This window comes from Botryllus schlosseri, chromosome 1, assembly GCF_051294905.1.
Source record: "Botryllus schlosseri isolate E-star chromosome 1, Bs_hap1, whole genome shotgun sequence".
Taxonomy (NCBI): Eukaryota; Metazoa; Chordata; class Ascidiacea; order Stolidobranchia; family Styelidae; genus Botryllus; species Botryllus schlosseri.
The window spans coordinates 11,430,173-11,448,572 of NC_137236.1; the positions used below are offsets into that span (position 1 = coordinate 11,430,173).

Genomic DNA, 18,400 nt, shown 5'->3' on the forward strand with positions numbered 1-18,400 from the left:
GAGTAACCGGGGTATAGAATCCGTTTCACTGGTCCCTGTATCACCGTTCGGGTACCGTCATATGCGGCTTGAAGAGACGCGTCTGGTAAAATCGGATTTATCTGGATCCGGCAAGCGTATCGCAATATCTCAACTGGAGCATGAGTGCGTGGGCATTGCATGGTTCTTATATCAAGAAGCGCATGGTGAACAATTGTGATGTAGACACCATTGCCAGAATGAAGCAACACTGTTTGTCACCAGCAGCGTGGGCCTACACACAACTTCAATGTTGTCAGCTAACAACTGCTACTACAGGCTACTTAGTAGGGACAGACACTTTCTACTAGAGAACGTAGGAAAGTATCTTTAGTTGTAGTGCAATTCTTTTTTATTTCACCCATAATGCGTAATGTAACTACTGGAATTCTTCATTGTGCCAGATTTCGGTAAAATGAAGTTTTTCCATGTAAAAATTTGTCAGTTTTTGAGGCAAAAAAGGTGTTTTTTTCAGGTTAAACTACTTTGTAAGGACAGACACTTTCAACTAGAAATCAAGATATGTAGTACGATTCTAACATTATGTGGGTAAACACCTAATTTGCATACGTTAGATCAAATTTGGACGAAACTAAGATTTTTAGGGTCAAACAATGTCAAGATTTTGATTTTTTAGGTCAAAATCTTTCGTTTTTTAGATAAGAAAAAACGCCGTAGTGATAGCTCTTCAGTTTTCATACATTCCAGCACTTAATGTAGGCCCTACAAGTTTGAGGGGAATTATACGCTGAGTAGTATCAGTAATAGAATGTTGCAATTTTACACTTGACTATGAGCCGTCAGCACTTTACTATCAGTGAAATCGTGTCGAAATTTACTCATCACAGAGACGATCTATAAAGGTCTATGACCAGCAGAAGGCAAGATATATCCTTGTCTCACAGGTATTCATCCATCTGTTGACTCTAGTCTGCAAGAATTCTCTTTCCCTGTTTTTAGAAGCGACCTTTGGCGGCTATTTTAGCATTCATATACAGAAATTGACTATAACTATTCATGGAAACAAACAACAACTGTCTAATATATTTTTGTGCTATATTCGGAGGTCAATCAGAGCCGCTAAAAGTCTAGCTTGGAGCCACATGCGGCTCTGACAGCCGCGGTTGGGAATCACTGGTTTAGCTCATTCAGCCACATCAACATCTTTTAAGTCCAAAAAATTGTACTGACCTTTCTTGAGAATTTGAGCGATCATATTTGTTCTCACGCTCTCATTTTTCAGAATACCAGCCGTGAAATTGCGAACAACGGCCCAGTAGGGTTTGCAGAATTCACAATCCACAATTCGCTTGAAATCATCCAGTCTCATTTCCACCACGAAAAATGCCGCTAACACTTCTTGAAGAGTTTGATGACTGAAAAAATATCTATACATTCCAGCAAGTATTTTCTGGCCAAGAATCATCAGTCCCGGAATTTTGATGATAATATCACTGATATCGCTGTATTTAAGGCTATAGTTGGATAGATCTTCATTGGTGAATGTGACCTTCTGGTTCATGGTACCGTTGAATGCCATTACCTTCAACTTGTTGATGACATCGAATACTTCAATGGCGTCGTTGAGGTTTCTTGTATTCTCACATTCCAATAAAATTTGTATTATGGCAACCATCACCCCGGAAGCGCAATTAGGGGGGCTCGATGAAGCCTGTTTTCTTGTTATCATGTAAAATACCAGAAACAATGGTGTCAGACACATGTAGTGCATAGCTGGGTTGGATAACTTCATTTCATGCCAATCCTCTTTTGAATGACGTCCCATCAATTCGCAATACATTTTCTCTGCTTCATCTTCACTGAATCCTACCAAGGCCGCTATAAACTTAGGTCGCATCTCTTTAGTCAGGCCGGCTACTGAATGTTCTCTAGATGATATGATGATAGGAACGTTAGGTAGCAGATTCCCTGCCAGAATGTTACCAAATATCGTAGGCGTGTTTGAAACTTCCCATGGCTCAATTTTTCTGTCGCATATTGGATCCCATGTGGCTTGATCCAATCCATCGAAGAACATAATAATTTTGATTGCCCCGTCAATTATAGCCTTCAAACCATATGCTAGTTCATGTACTGACAACTTAGTTACGATCGGACTGAATATAACATTAGCTAATGTAATACTCTCCTGGTTTGGAATATCTCTGATATTCATGTGCATTACGACATGATATTGTGTAAATGTAGTTTCATTTCGGAACACTTTAACAAATTTCTTCCATGTAGAACGTTTTTGACTTTGAAGGTTATTTGCAATGATCAACTCCTTTGCTAATCTTTTCATCATGACGGTCTTGCCACTTCCCGGTTGTCCTATAATAGCGGACGGACCCGCGCGATTTTCTTGGATGCGCTGTAGACAAGCTTTGTAATCTATAAAACTTCCACTTTTCGGTTTGCAGTGAGCGCTGAATCCTTCTTGTGGCAAATATTCGCCTTTGTATAATTCGAATCCTGTTTTCAATTGGGGATAAAATTCCACGTCTGGTTCTGATAAAGCTTCATACGATTCCAAAACTTGACCCTGCACATTATTCCACGAGAGATGCTTGATTTTCTCCGTAAATGCAGCGAGATATTTGCCTAAACATTAACATATTTTTGCGAATCACACAGATCGAAATAAAGTTTTAAGCATTGAGCTTGCGGTCAGGTCTTAAGGTGGGATTAAAAAAGGTTAGCCTAATGGCGGCGGAGGGGCGGGGCTAAGACAAGTGAGTCACTTGCCTAAGTCAGTTTGTAAAGGACGATTTGATCCCGTTATAAAAGTTGATATATGTCGCCTAGGTTTGTCCAAAATTTGGAAAATCTCAAATAGTCTCCGTGATTGTGTCTCATTCTATAGATTATTGATAAAAAAAAAACAATTAGCCCGAAAGAAGCTTACAGGAAAGCCGTTAAGATTTCGGACAAAGCGTTTGAAAGTAGCTGCTCAAGAATGGGCGTGCCACCGACCATAGAACGGCGAGAAGACTAGTAATCAAATAACCACGGCTCTTGATTGGCTAATCGGCTATGCTTCAATGATCACGGCTGCAGCAGCTTGCTGGTTAGGTTTTCAAGTAGTCTGCTACCTTCGGGGATTCTGAGTCCGCATTGTTAGTAGTTTGCAGAGATGAGCGGATTTGGAATTTCTATGTCCTAATCCAATCAAAATCCGAAACTTCAAATCCTAATACAAAACCTAATCCAGAACTTTTGTATATTCAACTCCATGTCCAATCCTAATCCGATTCCAATTATTAATTCAGAAAAAATGCTAATTTATGCAAGGAAATTCTCTTTCAAAACCAACAGTCCTCTTGATTTAAGATAGCTTGGCATAGGGCTGTACCTCACATGCTCAATTGCTCATCGACACCGAGTATACCATAGTGTAGTGTTCCATAAGTACATTATTAACTGATATGACTAAAGTTTGTCGCCATTCGCCACACGTCATATCAATCTCCTAGAAAATCGGTAAATCCATCCTAATCCGTTCAGAAAAAAATCTCTAATCCTAATCCAATCCAAATCCGACATTATTTAACACAAATCCTGTTTTTACAAATCCTAATCCTAATCCATGCTCATATGTCGTAGTTTGGCAGGGGATGATTTAAGTTTAATTCAGGACATGTTGAGTTACGAAATACATGATGAACAAACAACACCTGCTTCACAAAAGCTTTTACAGCATGACTGATGTATTGTGAAGGAAACGGCTGAAGGCTACATGTCGTGTTTTCATCGAGAAAAAGCAAAGGCGCTTCTGCAAGTGTTGAGCGAATTCTCCGTTTCAGTACGGATCCACCATCAGTGAATACAAATATATAAAGCTTAACAATGACACTATACTTTGTGTTATCTTATTGGGCTGAAGCTGTAGTATATAGGTGACGTTTTGAATGCTCTGTGGATCGGCGGAATCAGCCGGTTATGCTTGGCACTTATCAGATGCTTACAGCAAATTGAATGCACTTGTTGCGTTGTTAAAGTCCTTAATGACAGCGCAGAAAAGAGGTGTAAAGAAAAGCACAGACTATGCTGCATATAGTATCCAGCACAGTTTGGATATCATATCCAGCATAGCCTGTGCTTACCTTACACCTCTTTTCTGCAGCATCATTAAGGACTTTGACAACTCTTATAAGTGAATTCAATTTGCTGTAAGTATAACTGCCCAGCATAACCGGCCGATTCAGTCGATCCCTAGAACCTTCAAAACTTCAACTATATACTACAACTTGGGTCCAATAAGATCACATATAGTATAGTGTTATAGTCAAGCTTTATATTTGTATTCACTGATGATGGATCCTTCTTAAACGGGGAATTCGTTCACCACTTGCATAAGCGCCTTGGCTTTTCCGTGATGAAAACACGGCATGTAGGCTACAGCTGCTTACTTCACAATAAAGCAGTCATGCTGTAAAAGGTTTTGTGAGACACTGCTGTTTGTTCATCGTGTATTTCATACCTCAACATGTTCTGAATTACTCTTAAATCATCATCTGCGAACCTACCAACAATGAGCTTGTAGAACCCCGGCCGGTAGCAGAATGCTTGGACACTTAATCAGCAAGCTGTTGCAGCCGTGATCATTGAAGCATAGTCGATTAGCCAATCAAGAGCCGTGGTTATGTGATTACTAGTCTTCTAGCCGTTCTATGGTCGGTGGCACGCCCATTCTACTTTCAAACGCTTTGCCCGAAATCTTAACGGCTTTCCTGTGAGCTTCTTTCGGGCTAATTGTTGTTTTTTATCAATAATCTATAGAATGAGAAACAATCACAGGGACTTTTTAAGATTTTCCAAATTTTGGACAACCCTATTTCGCCAAGCTTGAGCAAGTAAGTCTGTGTCCGATTTATTTATTTATTTATAGTCATGCAAGTTTTCTCGGTTAGAAACATGAATGTGTGCGGCGAGTTCGAATCGCGGAAATAAATGAGGAATCGAAGTAGGGTTTTGGAAATTGATTACTAGTGGCGAGTTACTTAATCTAAAAGTACAGAGCGTGTTTGGAATTGCTTTTTTTAATGCAGTATTACGAGGTGTCGTGAAAATATTGAAATATGGCCCGTCCGCATGAGCTTTTCAAGAACTAGAATGGATGAAAGCAGTTTCCAACAGTAACTATGTAAGAGCTACCTACAAGTGGTGCTGCGGAACGTGTAACTGAACGATTCATAGGTATGCCATCACTGGAACTCGACACAGCGTGTGGTGATTCAGTTCCTTTTGACCACTAGTGGGTGTTTATACTGATCGCCTCTGATTACCTTCACGTCGGGACTATTCTGCGGTGTCGCTTCTGTTCGTTGTACATACGTTAACTCAGATACACAACCTTACTTTTATGTTATTAAAAGCCTAGGAGCCCATCGTATTGAGTTCTATCAAAGGGTACAACACAGCGTATATGATGCTGTCATGAAGATGAATCGATATGCAGACGTACGCATTGCACAACCACTCTAGCGAAGTTGTAATTGTTTGAGCCTTTCACCATTTCAAGTGAATAAAATGGTAACTTTACCGCTGATACGGCACTCCGAACTTTCTGCAGCTACCGACAAACCGTTACCATTCCATATTAGGCGCGATTCTAAGAAACATTTTTGCCGGTTCAGCCATTGGCTTGAAGGCAGAGAATACATTCACGTTACATTCCTTTTGAAACAGTGCAGCTTGATGTGTACTCCGGGTTGGCGATTCCTGGCAACTATTTATATAGTAGTTGATTCCCCTAAGACAGCGGTTCACAAACTGGGGGCGCGTCCCCCTTGGGGGCGTGAAAGCATCTGAAGAGGGCGCGAAGCTGTGGTCAACTGAAAAAAAAACATTAGCCCTCTGCGCGATTTGCCTACAGTTCATAGTTATTGCTCAGCGTATAGTCCGAATTCCATAGTAGAGAATTCTCTCATCATCAGTCATGATGAATTTCCATGTCATCAATCTATCCATCGGGATTGCCAGCATTCTGGTTGTATTTTGGGATATGACGATAAGGAGACTACCGGACCACGGCCTAACGCAGAGATTCTGAACGGGGGCCCACGAATCATTTCAAGCGATCCGCGAAACCTCTAAATTTGCAACATGACTGATAACAGTCTACTTTGGGATTTTGTCAGCTCTGAGGATTGATGATGTGAAGCAATCTCGCTTCATAACTGATAAAACTTTAGCAGAATGGCCGTTTTAGATAAGATATCTAGCCAACTCGTTTAACCGCCTGCTAGCAATTTAGTCATCGTCATCGGGTAATAATAAAGCAATAATTAATATTGCGTTTGTTGGGCTTTATCTATAAAAGTTGGTCGTCGGGAGATTCGTTATATTACATTTTGATTTTTATTCTCATTCGATAAAAGTCAATACATTGATTTGAGAATATAATATTGTGACTTTTCAGTCGTTGCACAGCTGCGAAGGAACGCGAAATCCATACCTGTCATTTTCTCCATCAACTTAACTGTCCAGGGACTGTTCTTGGGACCGAGTACCGATGAATTAACGGCTCCAAGAGAGAGAGAGTCTTTATTTTCATCCAACCAAAATACATAACAAACGGCAGTGATGGTGGTACAGAAAATATGCATGCACAGTATTCGGTATTAGATAGGAATGATCGATAAGACCGTGAAGGTCATCTAGTCTGATCACACCAGCATCAAACAGGTACACTTGACTTTGAACAGTCTGGCTGCAAAAAATGTTTAGTTAAAATAGGAAAATAGAATAAAAATTAAACGATGGTAGCAAATGATCAATGAAGCAATGTCTGGGCGAGGTAGGGCAACAGGGAAAGTAGTTTCTTTTTATTGTGCATATCAACCTTAGAGGTATGATCAGTTTCTAGAGTTGCGTCTGAATAAATAGGCACGGCTTCACTGTTTATGAGATACCAATGTGTTTTGTCGGAATAAATAACAATAAATCGTAAGCCAATACGTTAAAATCCGTCGTCGATGGATCATAAATGTAACGAAGTAGTTCCTAAGGACAGTATCATTCAGCGATGAAGAAATATGAAAGATAGTGCTATAGAAATGTATTTGAACAGATATCTCTGTTACGATTGTATAAACGCTACCAGCCATCGGATTCAGATTATCAGTTCGTTCTATCACGAATGTCACGGTTTTCAGCCGGTTCTGTTGGAAAAAGTTGTTGATAAAGTAACCAGAAATTAGGGATGGTGTGAACCCCTGAAAGTTTCGGGTTTGTCTGAACTGTATCCTTTTTGAAAGGTTCTGTGTGAACGCAAACGTGAACCTCATGACTTCACGGTAATTCCAACCAGGACCGTAACAGCACTTCGTCGTTGAAATCACCGAAACGCACTTTGACTAAACTAATAACTAATAAAGTTATTATTCAGTCCCAAGTGGACGTTAAATAGAGTGTAAAAGCTACCAAGGCCTTACGTTAAACAAAAAGAAGCACCCGATTTCAAATTGGTATTTCTTCACGGGCAACTAATTGTTCCCTGCGGGATGGCATTTGTCTTGTGGGGTTCAGATTGCTTGGAATGGGAACATTCGGCGCCAGCCATTTAGCGCCTATATGGACAATTAAACATATATGTATTTATATCGAAGTTTTCAGTCAGCATAAGGGCAGTCCTTTTCGGCCAAGGTTTCTCGCTGCCGATCGTTCTGACCCACTTCTCGCATGTTACCGGGTCTAAAACTTCATATGTCTTGTTGCGTCGCGGCGCGATAATGGCCGACGCCGAAATGCCCATTTCTATAAATCATGCGTATTTTTTCTTGAGAAAGGGTACCCAACAATCAACAAATCAGGAAGATTAAATCGCGCGCAATGCGAAAATTTTTTGAAAAAGTTGCATAAATTTAATAAAAAATACTCTATAATTCATGTTAATTCACGAAATAATTTTGGGCCCCCTTCGAGCTTCCCCTCCCACTATTTGGGGGTTTGGGGTGCGGCAGTTACGGTCCTGATTCCAACCACACATTTCAATAATATTTTAATTTAATATTAATGTACACGAGACCTCGCGACGGCTCAGACCGCATTATGCCACAATGCTGAAGTAGGCTACATGCTGAGATTTTAAACGTCACCAAATGTATCAACTGAAGCAAAGGCTATAATAATCCCATAAAATCAAAATCTTTGGTCGCTTTGCCAACCATTTCGACCAGAACTTGCAAGGGAATATAAGCTTACGCATGAACGGTCGAATCCAGACCGAACAATGTATTCGACGTCTGACTATTGCTACATCGATATTGAGCACAGCATAAGACGGGTTTCTATACTTGCTACCGGTGTTACCCCATAAACAAGTTATACAGTAGCCAACACCCCAATCGCACATATTTGGTCTTCATGGAACAATAAACATATTAAATCTAGTTGGATCCCGTACGCCCACTGGATTCTTTTACCTTAGACATCGACGGACTCTTTATATTAATTTCAATGATCGGTTGAATAAGCATCATTCGCTGACTACCTAGTACCTACATGTAGTGTATTTCGTTCGCGATGTTGTGTGATTGCGGGTGAAGCTCACAGCAGAGAGTCACTAAATATTCGCAATACGAAAGCTGAATATTTCGAGCAAACCTTTGTAACAAAGCAATTAAACTTTTGACATTGGCAAGGTGAATGCTCTTTCATTCTTAATATTTTTATGCTGTCATCGCCTTGCATGCAGTGGTCCGAAGTTTAAAAGCAAAGAATTTAAGTCAATAATGATATAATGACGTGAAAAAATGTAATACATGAAAAAGGTTCACAGTGCAGAACCTACCAAGGTTCGTTTGTGAACGTGAACCTCTAACTTTCTAAGGTTCTCACCCAGAACGCGAACCTGAACCTCAAGTTCAAACCATCCCTACCAGTAATGCTATCCGGTTCGCAGGTCGCATAAAATTCAGTGAGACGGTTCTATAGATCCGGTATGAACCGGCTGAATCCGATCTCTGATCGTAACGTATCGACGAATCCCAACAATATCGTAAATTCATATCACATACCTGGAGTCTGGTGAATAGTGTAATTAAACTGATTTCCAGCAACCACGTTAACGTTTGCGTTGACGAATTCCTGATTCACGTGGTGGCCTTGTGCCAACGCGCCTGTACCTTTCATGAAGTATATTATAATATTACAATTTACAATCACTCGTGTTTACATTGAAACTAGCGTGTTCTCAAGGTGGTGATGACACCAGTGTGGGGACGACTCGAGTCATGACTTTAATCGAATCAGATTCGAGTCCACTTTTTCAGATGACTTGACTCGAGTCAGTTTGAAAAAATGACTTGACTTGTCTCGGCGTCTCAAAATTTTTCGAGTCATCCAGTAATCGGTGTCAACTAGTTCGCTCTACCTTACGTACATGTTTTCGACACCCTGATGTGATGTGCGCGAGCAGCCAGCCATTCCACGATTGCACACTACACAGTGCACACTGCACAGCCTTGTTTCACTCAGCCTCTGTCGCTAAGCCGCAAATAAATTGACCGCAAAAGTATTGATTATAGCTTACGCCAGGGATTCTCAACCCGCGGCCCGCGGGCCGCATGCGCCCCGCAGACGTTTATTTTGCGGCCCGTGAGGTCTTTCATTATGAGCGCAATTATTACTGAGTGACACGGTATTTTTGCACATTAATTGAGCTGCTTAGATCTCATATCGCACCGTCTCTATTTCATTTGATTACTCATTTTTGTTGTGTTCTGTTTTTTTGACATATGCTCGAGTTTAGATTGGTATGGACGGAAACAAGAACAAGGAAAGGGAAATTAAACGGCGAGAACTGAGTTTGTAACTCTGCGTGGAACAATTAATTTGCATTTTCAGATATAAATGGAAATCTGATGCGTCATACTTGACGAAAAACAGTTTTTCTAAGTCGTAACGAAGCGTAGAAGCTTAAAACGATACCGCGACAGTTAAACAAATGTTAACTAGGTGTCAAGCAATCTATATTTCGAGGCATTGTAAAATTGCTGACGATGTTACATACACATCGTTCAAAATTGCAGGGTTAAACCCACAAAATCTGCTAGAGAAGGTGTGACTTCAATAAAACTCTGCGAGTATTTGCCGCAGCAACTTAGCAGCAATGACAACATTACCTGACATATGTCGAAGCTACAGTTGTTTGGTTCAACCTAGGCCAAAAAGAGTAACAGCAATGTCAGTCGATCATTTATAGAATGTTCTGAAACACGTTGTCTCGTAGACTACATTATCCTAGCATTGGAGGAATTCACCGACACAACAGACATTGCATAGCTATCTATCTGGGAGCCTTTTATCGGAGTGGACATATTTTCATAGAAAATACTGATTTGGCAAACGTGGGAAGGGGGACAGCGAAAAACATCAACTTGAAAAAGCTAACTTCTGTAACTGATGGTGAAGGGCCTCCGCCATGGAATGAAAGTAGAAGGGTTGTTTGGTTTGCTCAGAAATGACCCCGAACGCTAAAGTTCTTCTGATATCACTGAGAGCTCAATGTGATAGTGGCCTTTGTCACGAAAAAGTTACCGTGATTTTATACATGCTCGCTCCAGCTCCCGCTTTGAAACAGAGAGTTCAGTTCTCTGTTGGAACGGTTTAAAAGGTGCATACCGGCCCGAATACGACTGGTAAATAGGCTAGAGTAGCCTAATTTAATAGTAGCCCACAAATACATGGTAATAAATTTCTGCGGCCCGCAGCGTCATTTGCTGTTAAAATGCGGCCCGTTATACAGGGGAAGTTGAGAACCCCTGGCTTACGCTGTTGTAGACTAGTGGTATTTTATCTATGGGAGGGTCTAAGTATATCAACTGGCGCGAAGCGCAACGAAAATTCTGGGAATTACATGATTTTATGAAAATTAAATGTTGGTACCACGTGAAAACAGCCCCGAAATTCCTTAGGCTATCTTTCTTTTGAGGGGATTAAACTACTTCTACTTGACAAACTGAAAGTAGCGAAAAGTAAGTAAGTAGTTGACAAAATATTACAAAGTAGAAGTAGCGAAAAAAAAGGATCCACTTGAGTACGTAGCAGAAGTAGAGGAAAACTACTTGAGTACTTCGAAAAAGTAGAAGTACTTCGTTACTGACCACCTCTTGAAATCAATAGGACGGTAATTTTTCCTTCAAGCTAGTGCTACATGTGTTAACAGTATTATACATACACACACGCTCGGCGTGACCGAATAACTTGTAGATAATTATCTATATTTCACATGACGCAGAATTTCACTTCGAATGGATATAGATAGAAATCATTCTAAAAGACGTTGCTATATTCTTGATTGAAGTAGGTTGACGAGATCGTAAGTAGTTTAGGGCGAAGGGGCCGACTGTATTTTTTAGTAATCAGAACGCCAGATTGAGAGGTGGGGTCAGGCAACATATTATTAAATCGAAGTTTGGAGTCGCGACCATAAAAAGGTTGGGACCCCTGGTATAGGTGGATAGTGTGTTGCATGATATCGATTTGTTCAAACTTTTTATTATCTATTTGGCGGACAGTTACCAAGGTGGCCTAGTTATTCTACTTATATGTGAGCCATGAAACGTCCAATTGAAGATGTAATTAACTCAATTTCGTCAGGCAATTCATAATTATGAGAAAATCAATCTGTAGGCTACTCCAATCATCTTGCGAAATGTAATGGCTCGAATCATGACTCGAACTTCTAAAATTCGACATGACTCTGGGACTTGACTCGAGCCACCTCCAAAAACCGAGTGACTTGACTCGAATCAAAATGGTCAATGACTCGAACAGACTTGAGACTCGAAGGTAGTGACTTGATCCCTACTCTCGTGAACACTAAGAGAAAACTACGCCACACTTCTATCATGGTGCCGACGTTGTGATTGCTGCTTCTTGCGCAGCTCTTTTGCTACATCTGCAGCCTAATAAATCGCTTATTGGTAGGATGACCACCATCCCGGTGATGGGAATTGATATTGAATAAACACAGAATTATAACATTACCGACTGTTGCGTCCCAGTAATCTTTAGGGCTCACGTCACCTAGGAAACTCTGGTGAACATACCTCCCTCTCTATGCGATCTTCTCGCATTTTCATCTGCAGGTGTGCGCTCCATCTCAGTAGCGGTTTCATAGATCTGATTTCCCCCTACAACATTGATGGTTGCGTTCGCAATGTTTTGTTGGACATAGTCGGCTTCGGCGAGGGCTGCGGACCCTTTAAATAAGACAAAAATTCTGCTGAAATGATCTGCCCACAGATTAATATTTTAAATGACACACTTATGCCAAAATATATGGAGCTGCTGAAACCAAGTATCTCAGCTCCAAAAGTGATAATCCAATAGAAATTCGCCAATGATAAGTATCTTTGGCTCATTCAATTTCCATGTAGATACCTCCTGATATGCAGGATTGCTGGAATTCCGAGGCACGTTATTTGAATACACTTGGTACACTAGTAAATGATGGGGCGCTTAAAAAGAAAGAACTAGCTGGTTCTTGGAGGTACAATGGTACATAACTTACACGCGGTCCGCGACAATATCTTGTACGGTCCGAGTCGGATTTTCGGATTTTCAGGATTCGACAATAGGCCTATTCAAGTGCCACGTATATTTTTTCGATTTGAAAAGTAACAATTTACACAAATATTGCTCTTAAAACAGAAACTATACTCATTGAAATTTACTATCACATCCCATGTAGGAGGTTGCACGTCAAATGCCTGCTAGAGTGCTAGCTGCAAAATTACAACACTAAAGCTTTTATGACGACATCATGCATTTGTCCTCCGGATTGCTGTCTATATCTGATGATTGTTTACTCTATACCAAGTAGAAATATAACAACAATTTTATTCAAATATTTATAAATGCGATTTTTTTTCGGGTCACGGGTGAATCGCTACAATAGTAAATCACAATTTTACGATGTGTGTAATAATCATCTGCATACACAGCTATTTGAAGCAACATATTTCTAGCGCCTCATCATGACCTTCCTTTTCTTTAGACAGGCACTCTGTAGAATGTTTATTGTACATAGCCGCTGAATTCTGCCAAATTTGGCGGGAATGGAAATCGACAAATTCATATGTCTGTCAATGTCCTGACAATATAATTTTGTTGCATATTGCTCAGGGGCGTACCTAGACGATAATAAATGTTGAGTGGGTGGGTCGATGGATGGATGAGTCTATATTACATCTATAGCCGGGAAATATTTCTTGAGCTCACAATTAAATGCTTCATTAAATAATATTCATTTCCGATGTCCTCACCATCGGGATCAAATCACGCTGTGCGTGTCCTGTGATTACCACAGATATACCACACGCTGCACCACCTGAACGAAGTCACAACCCATCACCATGAACGCTGTGATTCAACCTTGAACGACTAGATAATTATAATTATCTAATTAAACTAATTATAGCGAAATGCCAGTAGTTTAAGTCTGATTTAATCTGTGAAATGTTTCTTTGCTCTAATTTTAATCCAAATATAAGTTCTGGTTTTCATGAAAATGCTCCAGGAGAACTGTATAGTGCAAAGTGCGGCAAACTTGCTGTACAGTGTACAAGTACATACATTTGCCGTTCTCATGCTTACGAGAATAAACTTTAATTAGATACCAACTGAACTTTAATCAATTCCATGTTTTTGCAACTTCAGTAATTCTAATTCTATTTTAATTTGGAAAATCCTGTGCAGCTATTAATAGAATTCTAGTCTAATATAAAAAACAGTGTAACCACAATTCCTATTCTAATCTAATTTCACAAAGGGAATCATATTCTAGATATCCAAATCTGCTGTCATATGCATCCGAAAACGCAAGGGTACGCACTTCTTCCTGCGTCATAAATGTGGTTATTTTGATGCCAGTTGATATCATTTTTAACCTTTGATGTTGGGATTTTGTATGCAGTACCTGATATATTGCCACAATCATCCATAATTTTATGAACAGGAAACTTTGACGGCGTGTTGGTCGTAGTGTAAATATATGTATAAAAGAACAAACTGTATAAACGAAAAAGCATTGATTACACAGAAATGTGATTTATATGCAACAGTGTCAACTTATCAGACTATTTCCAGTAATTCTGTCAGCTACTGTTTTCAAGCCGGACGAACGTGAACCAGACGTCCTACCATTCTCAATTACGCGACACCTGTTTGTACGAAATATATCGCTGTATGGCTATGTCGCAGATGGCATAAATCGGACCCAGGACGAAAGATGAGCGCTGATATTGAATCTTGATTTGAGTCCAAAACTTGTATTCGATACGAGACATATACAAATGGTAGGGTCTCGCCTCTATCGATGGCATCATAAATTCAAACACAATGTCTCAGCGATAATAATCCGTCATCGTCAAAACATAAATAAACAATTGTATAATATACTTAATGTGGAAATAAACATGAATATTTTCAGTTGACTCTCGTCAGAAGTATTCGTTAGCAACTATATTAAACGATTGAAATGGACTTTGCATATCACAACAATTGTATCAGCAAATATGAGATCATAGACTCGTAAAATTTGAATAATCGGGGCGAATAGATCGTGCAAGGTCCGGTCAATATACTATTTTTTTGATTGTACACAAAGTCCTTCTGTCGGCACAAAGTATAAAGGTTGGTGAGTATTGAGAAAAATCGACTACAAGGTACACAAATAAAATAATATACGGCCTCTCCCAACAACGCTAAATCTGTCGAGTCAATAAATTTTCGCACAAATTGAATTATCCATTTATTGCCCATGTGAAATTTGAAAAGGTAATTATTTTCCTAATTACATCCAGAATTTTATACTCGCTTTTACCGACTGTAATTGAATAAAACCTAAATGCAAAAACCTAACTTGCTTGCTATTCATATTGTACTGATGTTAATAACTGGTTGACATTACTACTTTGGTACAATCGGATTTCTGTCTGGCATGAAATCGATTTACAATTTCCGCGTCTCTCTATACAGCCATCAATACTTGCGGACCTCGTAATAAATGGTTGCCAGAATTAGGAGTATCCGACACAATGAAAAACGATAGATCAGCATGTGACGCTTTAGCATGCGTCACTTTGGCATACGGTTTCACAACGCCAAAACTTACCCTAACCCGCACCCTAACCCCGAAATCAACACTAATATATATCCTAACCCTAACCTAATCCTCACTCTAAACCGGGGGTCGGCAATCCCTAGCACGCGTGCCAATTGTGGCATGCGAGATGAATTCTTATGGCCCCCCAAATTATTATTATTATTATTATTATTCACATCAGTGGTGCTTATAGCCTGTTTAATGCTTTGTACACCATGGCATTACAAGTTATACAGTACCCTAACCCAATCCTCAGTCTAAACCGGGGGTCGGCAATCCCTTGCACGCGTGCCAATTGTGGCATGCGAGATGAATTCTTATGACCCGCCAAATTATTATTATTAATATTAACATCAGTGGCGCTTATAGCCTGTTTAGGGCTTTGTGCTCCACGGCATTACAAGTTATACAGTACAATGAATATGCATTTCTTCGTATCTTGAATGTTCGTTCTTGCACTCTCTCATGCACTCTTTTCGGGCAGTCTCTGTCACGCGCACTTTATTATCGTCTCTTTTTGCTGCCGACTTACAACTCGGCACACTGTGACTGGGCTTTTCATGTCACTGCGACTGCAGTCAGAAATAGTTGTGGGAAAGCAGATGTTTGGATAACGGCAAGTTTTGAATAACACTTCCGGTCTTATCCATGTATATAGGCTATCCGAACGCCTTATCTCGTCAAAAGTATGGAATTTTCATCAACCAACGCGTGGTCAAGCCTGCATGGTTGACGATGTTGCAGCAGCGCATGCCGTCTGGGAACACCAAAGCCATACTTGTCATACTATATGACTTGGCGTTTTATGACGTGCATTCGAGCTCATAGCAACGAATAGACCTGGTGGAAACGGGTTACTAATGTGTCCTTCCGTCATAACACGCACTCAGTAATTTGAAACATAATGCGCGAACACGTATCAAGCGTGAAGCAGCGCGGAAGAGGCCTAGTTGCCCTACATAAAGAGTAAATTCTTGTGGATAAGCGGTACGTTACCACGGCATTGTGAGTCATGGCAATCTTAATCGCCTTGAGACAAGAAGATATTGTTCATTCTAAGTAGGCTACTATGCAAAGTACATTAATCACAAGAAAGCCTGTGGTAAACGATCGAGACAGCATCTTGTGGCGTGCGAAAATGGTGACGCTGCTATGACAGTGTTGCCATATTTTTGTGAAGCAAATTCCGGACACTCTTTAGCGCCCACTAGCGGATTTTAAAATGAGTTGTAACATATCGACCGTCAATATGACGTCACACTAGCAAAGCATTGCCCATCGACTATATACACTATACAGGAATGAAGTGGAACATAGGTCATGAATTGAGCCCTCTGTAATGTTAGCTCTGGTGATTGCTACTTGCTAGGGTTTGCAATAGATTCCTCCACGGGCCGGATGAAATCATCTGGCGGGTCGTGTCTGGCCTGTCAGGATTGTGTTTGACAGCCCTGCTATACAGTTAGGTCGGTGCGGCTATCTGCTCATGTGTTTTAATCAGGTCCGAAACAACATCCCCCCCCCTTCCGCCCAAAAAGCACTGATCTTGGGCCACCATAGGGTAGTCGAAGTAACTTGTTGGGCACGTACTATATGCATTTGGCTGTTGAATTTTATGTATGAATTCTGTCAATAATATTGATTCTTCGATATATTAGGCTATATTATAAAATACACCAGCAGGTTGCACATCCGGTGATTTCCAACCTTTTATGCTCGCGACCTCGTTTACCACTAGAAAATGTTCCGTGACAAAGCTCAAAACTTGTGAAGCTGATTACTAAAAAGATTCAGCTTGCACAAACTTACTTACGGCCTAGGAAGCTGATTACGTCCAACATCATCGCGATCTCCAGATAAAGGCGGTCGAGCCCTAGATTTGGAACCACTGTATGTGATTGAAGCATCCAATCGGCTCTAACCAACTCTAGGAATATACCGTTAGCTTATAATTGCGATTACAATCAGACTTATTTCAGTAAATGATGGTTATTTATATTTATTTTGATTGCATTTTTTGGCGAGGGTGGTGCCTGGAGCCCATATACTAATATCATTATACGTTGCATTATCTCGCGCGCGGCGCGAAGAACAATTTTGAATAGCATAAATCTGCTTGAAAATAACATTGTTTATGTTGATTTACGGAGCCTTGGGAGCCTGCTTCAAGCCTCCGAAATTCCGGACATTTAGGCATAGTTTAGAAATTCCTCCCGGACGCAGATTTTTCGGTGAAATTCCGGATATGTCCGGGAAATTCCGGACGTATGGCAACCCTATGCTAGGCTGAAATTCAAAAGTCCGTCCAATGGCGTACAATTCATGGATATCTAGATATAGCTGGTAAAAATTGTGCTTTGACAACAGAAGAGCCTTTTCGTGCGTTCGAAAGAACAATTGGTTTTGATTTCACTGGCATTGTTGTTTTACCACCGTAAAAATGATAGTGGAATGATTTATAATTCAGCTCGGGTACTTCGAGCAGTGTATAAACGCGATAAATACCGCTCATATAAATCTCCTGATGCCATCACGAAGTAACTGCTTATGATAAATCCGTTTTTGTACTTTCATCAGATTTTGAAAGTTTCTTTAGAGTTACTTTTTCATTTATTTATTATTTTAGTTGACATCCAAATTACTCTATATCCAGACGCAAATTACAGGACAATGTACATGTTAGCCATTGATTACCGGACCACGATCTGACAAATCGATCTCACCCTCAGTCACATGCTGCCTCATTTATCGCTTGTCCTTTTATGTTGTCTTATTATAGCTTTCATTCATTGTGCATGCCTACTCTTTACATTGCCTAGGCAAGGGGTGGGCAAACGTTTCAGCACACGGGTCGCATTCATCATCTGTATCCAGGGTTGTAATGACTCGAGTCAGACTCGAGTCACGATTTTTTTGTGACTCGACTTGACTCGAGTCATTTTCTTGAAATGAGAAAATGACTCGAATCGACTCGAGTCAATATTTGGATTGACTCGACTTGTACTCGAGTCATTACGCATGACTCGACCCAAGTCATTGACTCGGCTTATTATATTGAAGATGAAGAAATTTGCAATTCGTAATGGCTAGATCAATGCATCTGACGAATCCTGCCGCCATCGTTATTTGTCACCACTGCTTCCGATGCACTTGTCTGATATCAGATATGCCGTCGTAAAAACAACAGACAATGATACATATTAGCAATGCATTGCACAAAATGATCCAGTAATGAAGGTGTAATAGATCCTCCGCAATCAAAGT

At 40.3% G+C, this 18,400-nt stretch overlaps 1 protein-coding gene across 1 annotated transcript; it reads right to left on the reverse strand.

Moving 5' to 3' along the window:
• Positions 1-1,162: 1,162 nt before the first annotated feature.
• LOC145438697 (uncharacterized) lies at positions 1,163-15,912 on the reverse strand. Its single transcript, XM_080316047.1, has 4 exons — positions 15,846-15,912; positions 12,078-12,230; positions 9,042-9,149; positions 1,163-2,622 (listed from the first exon to the last, which is right to left on the reverse strand). Exons 1-4 carry the CDS (start codon positions 15,910-15,912, stop codon positions 1,163-1,165), a joined length of 1,788 nt encoding a protein of 595 aa, XP_080172173.1.
• Positions 15,913-18,400: the final 2,488 nt, after the last annotated feature.

Coding starts and splice junctions, on each gene's coding strand:
- LOC145438697 (XM_080316047.1), bottom strand. CDS start 15,912: ATGGCTTTGGTGTTCCCAGACGGCATGCGCTGCTGCAACATCGTCAAC. Junction 12,231..15,845: donor CCATGCAGGCTTGACCACGC/GTTGGTTGATGA, acceptor TCTTATTTAAAG/GGTCCGCAGCCCTCGCCGAA. Junction 9,150..12,077: donor AAGATCGCATAGAGAGGGAG/GTATGTTCACCA, acceptor ACTTCATGAAAG/GTACAGGCGCGTTGGCACAA.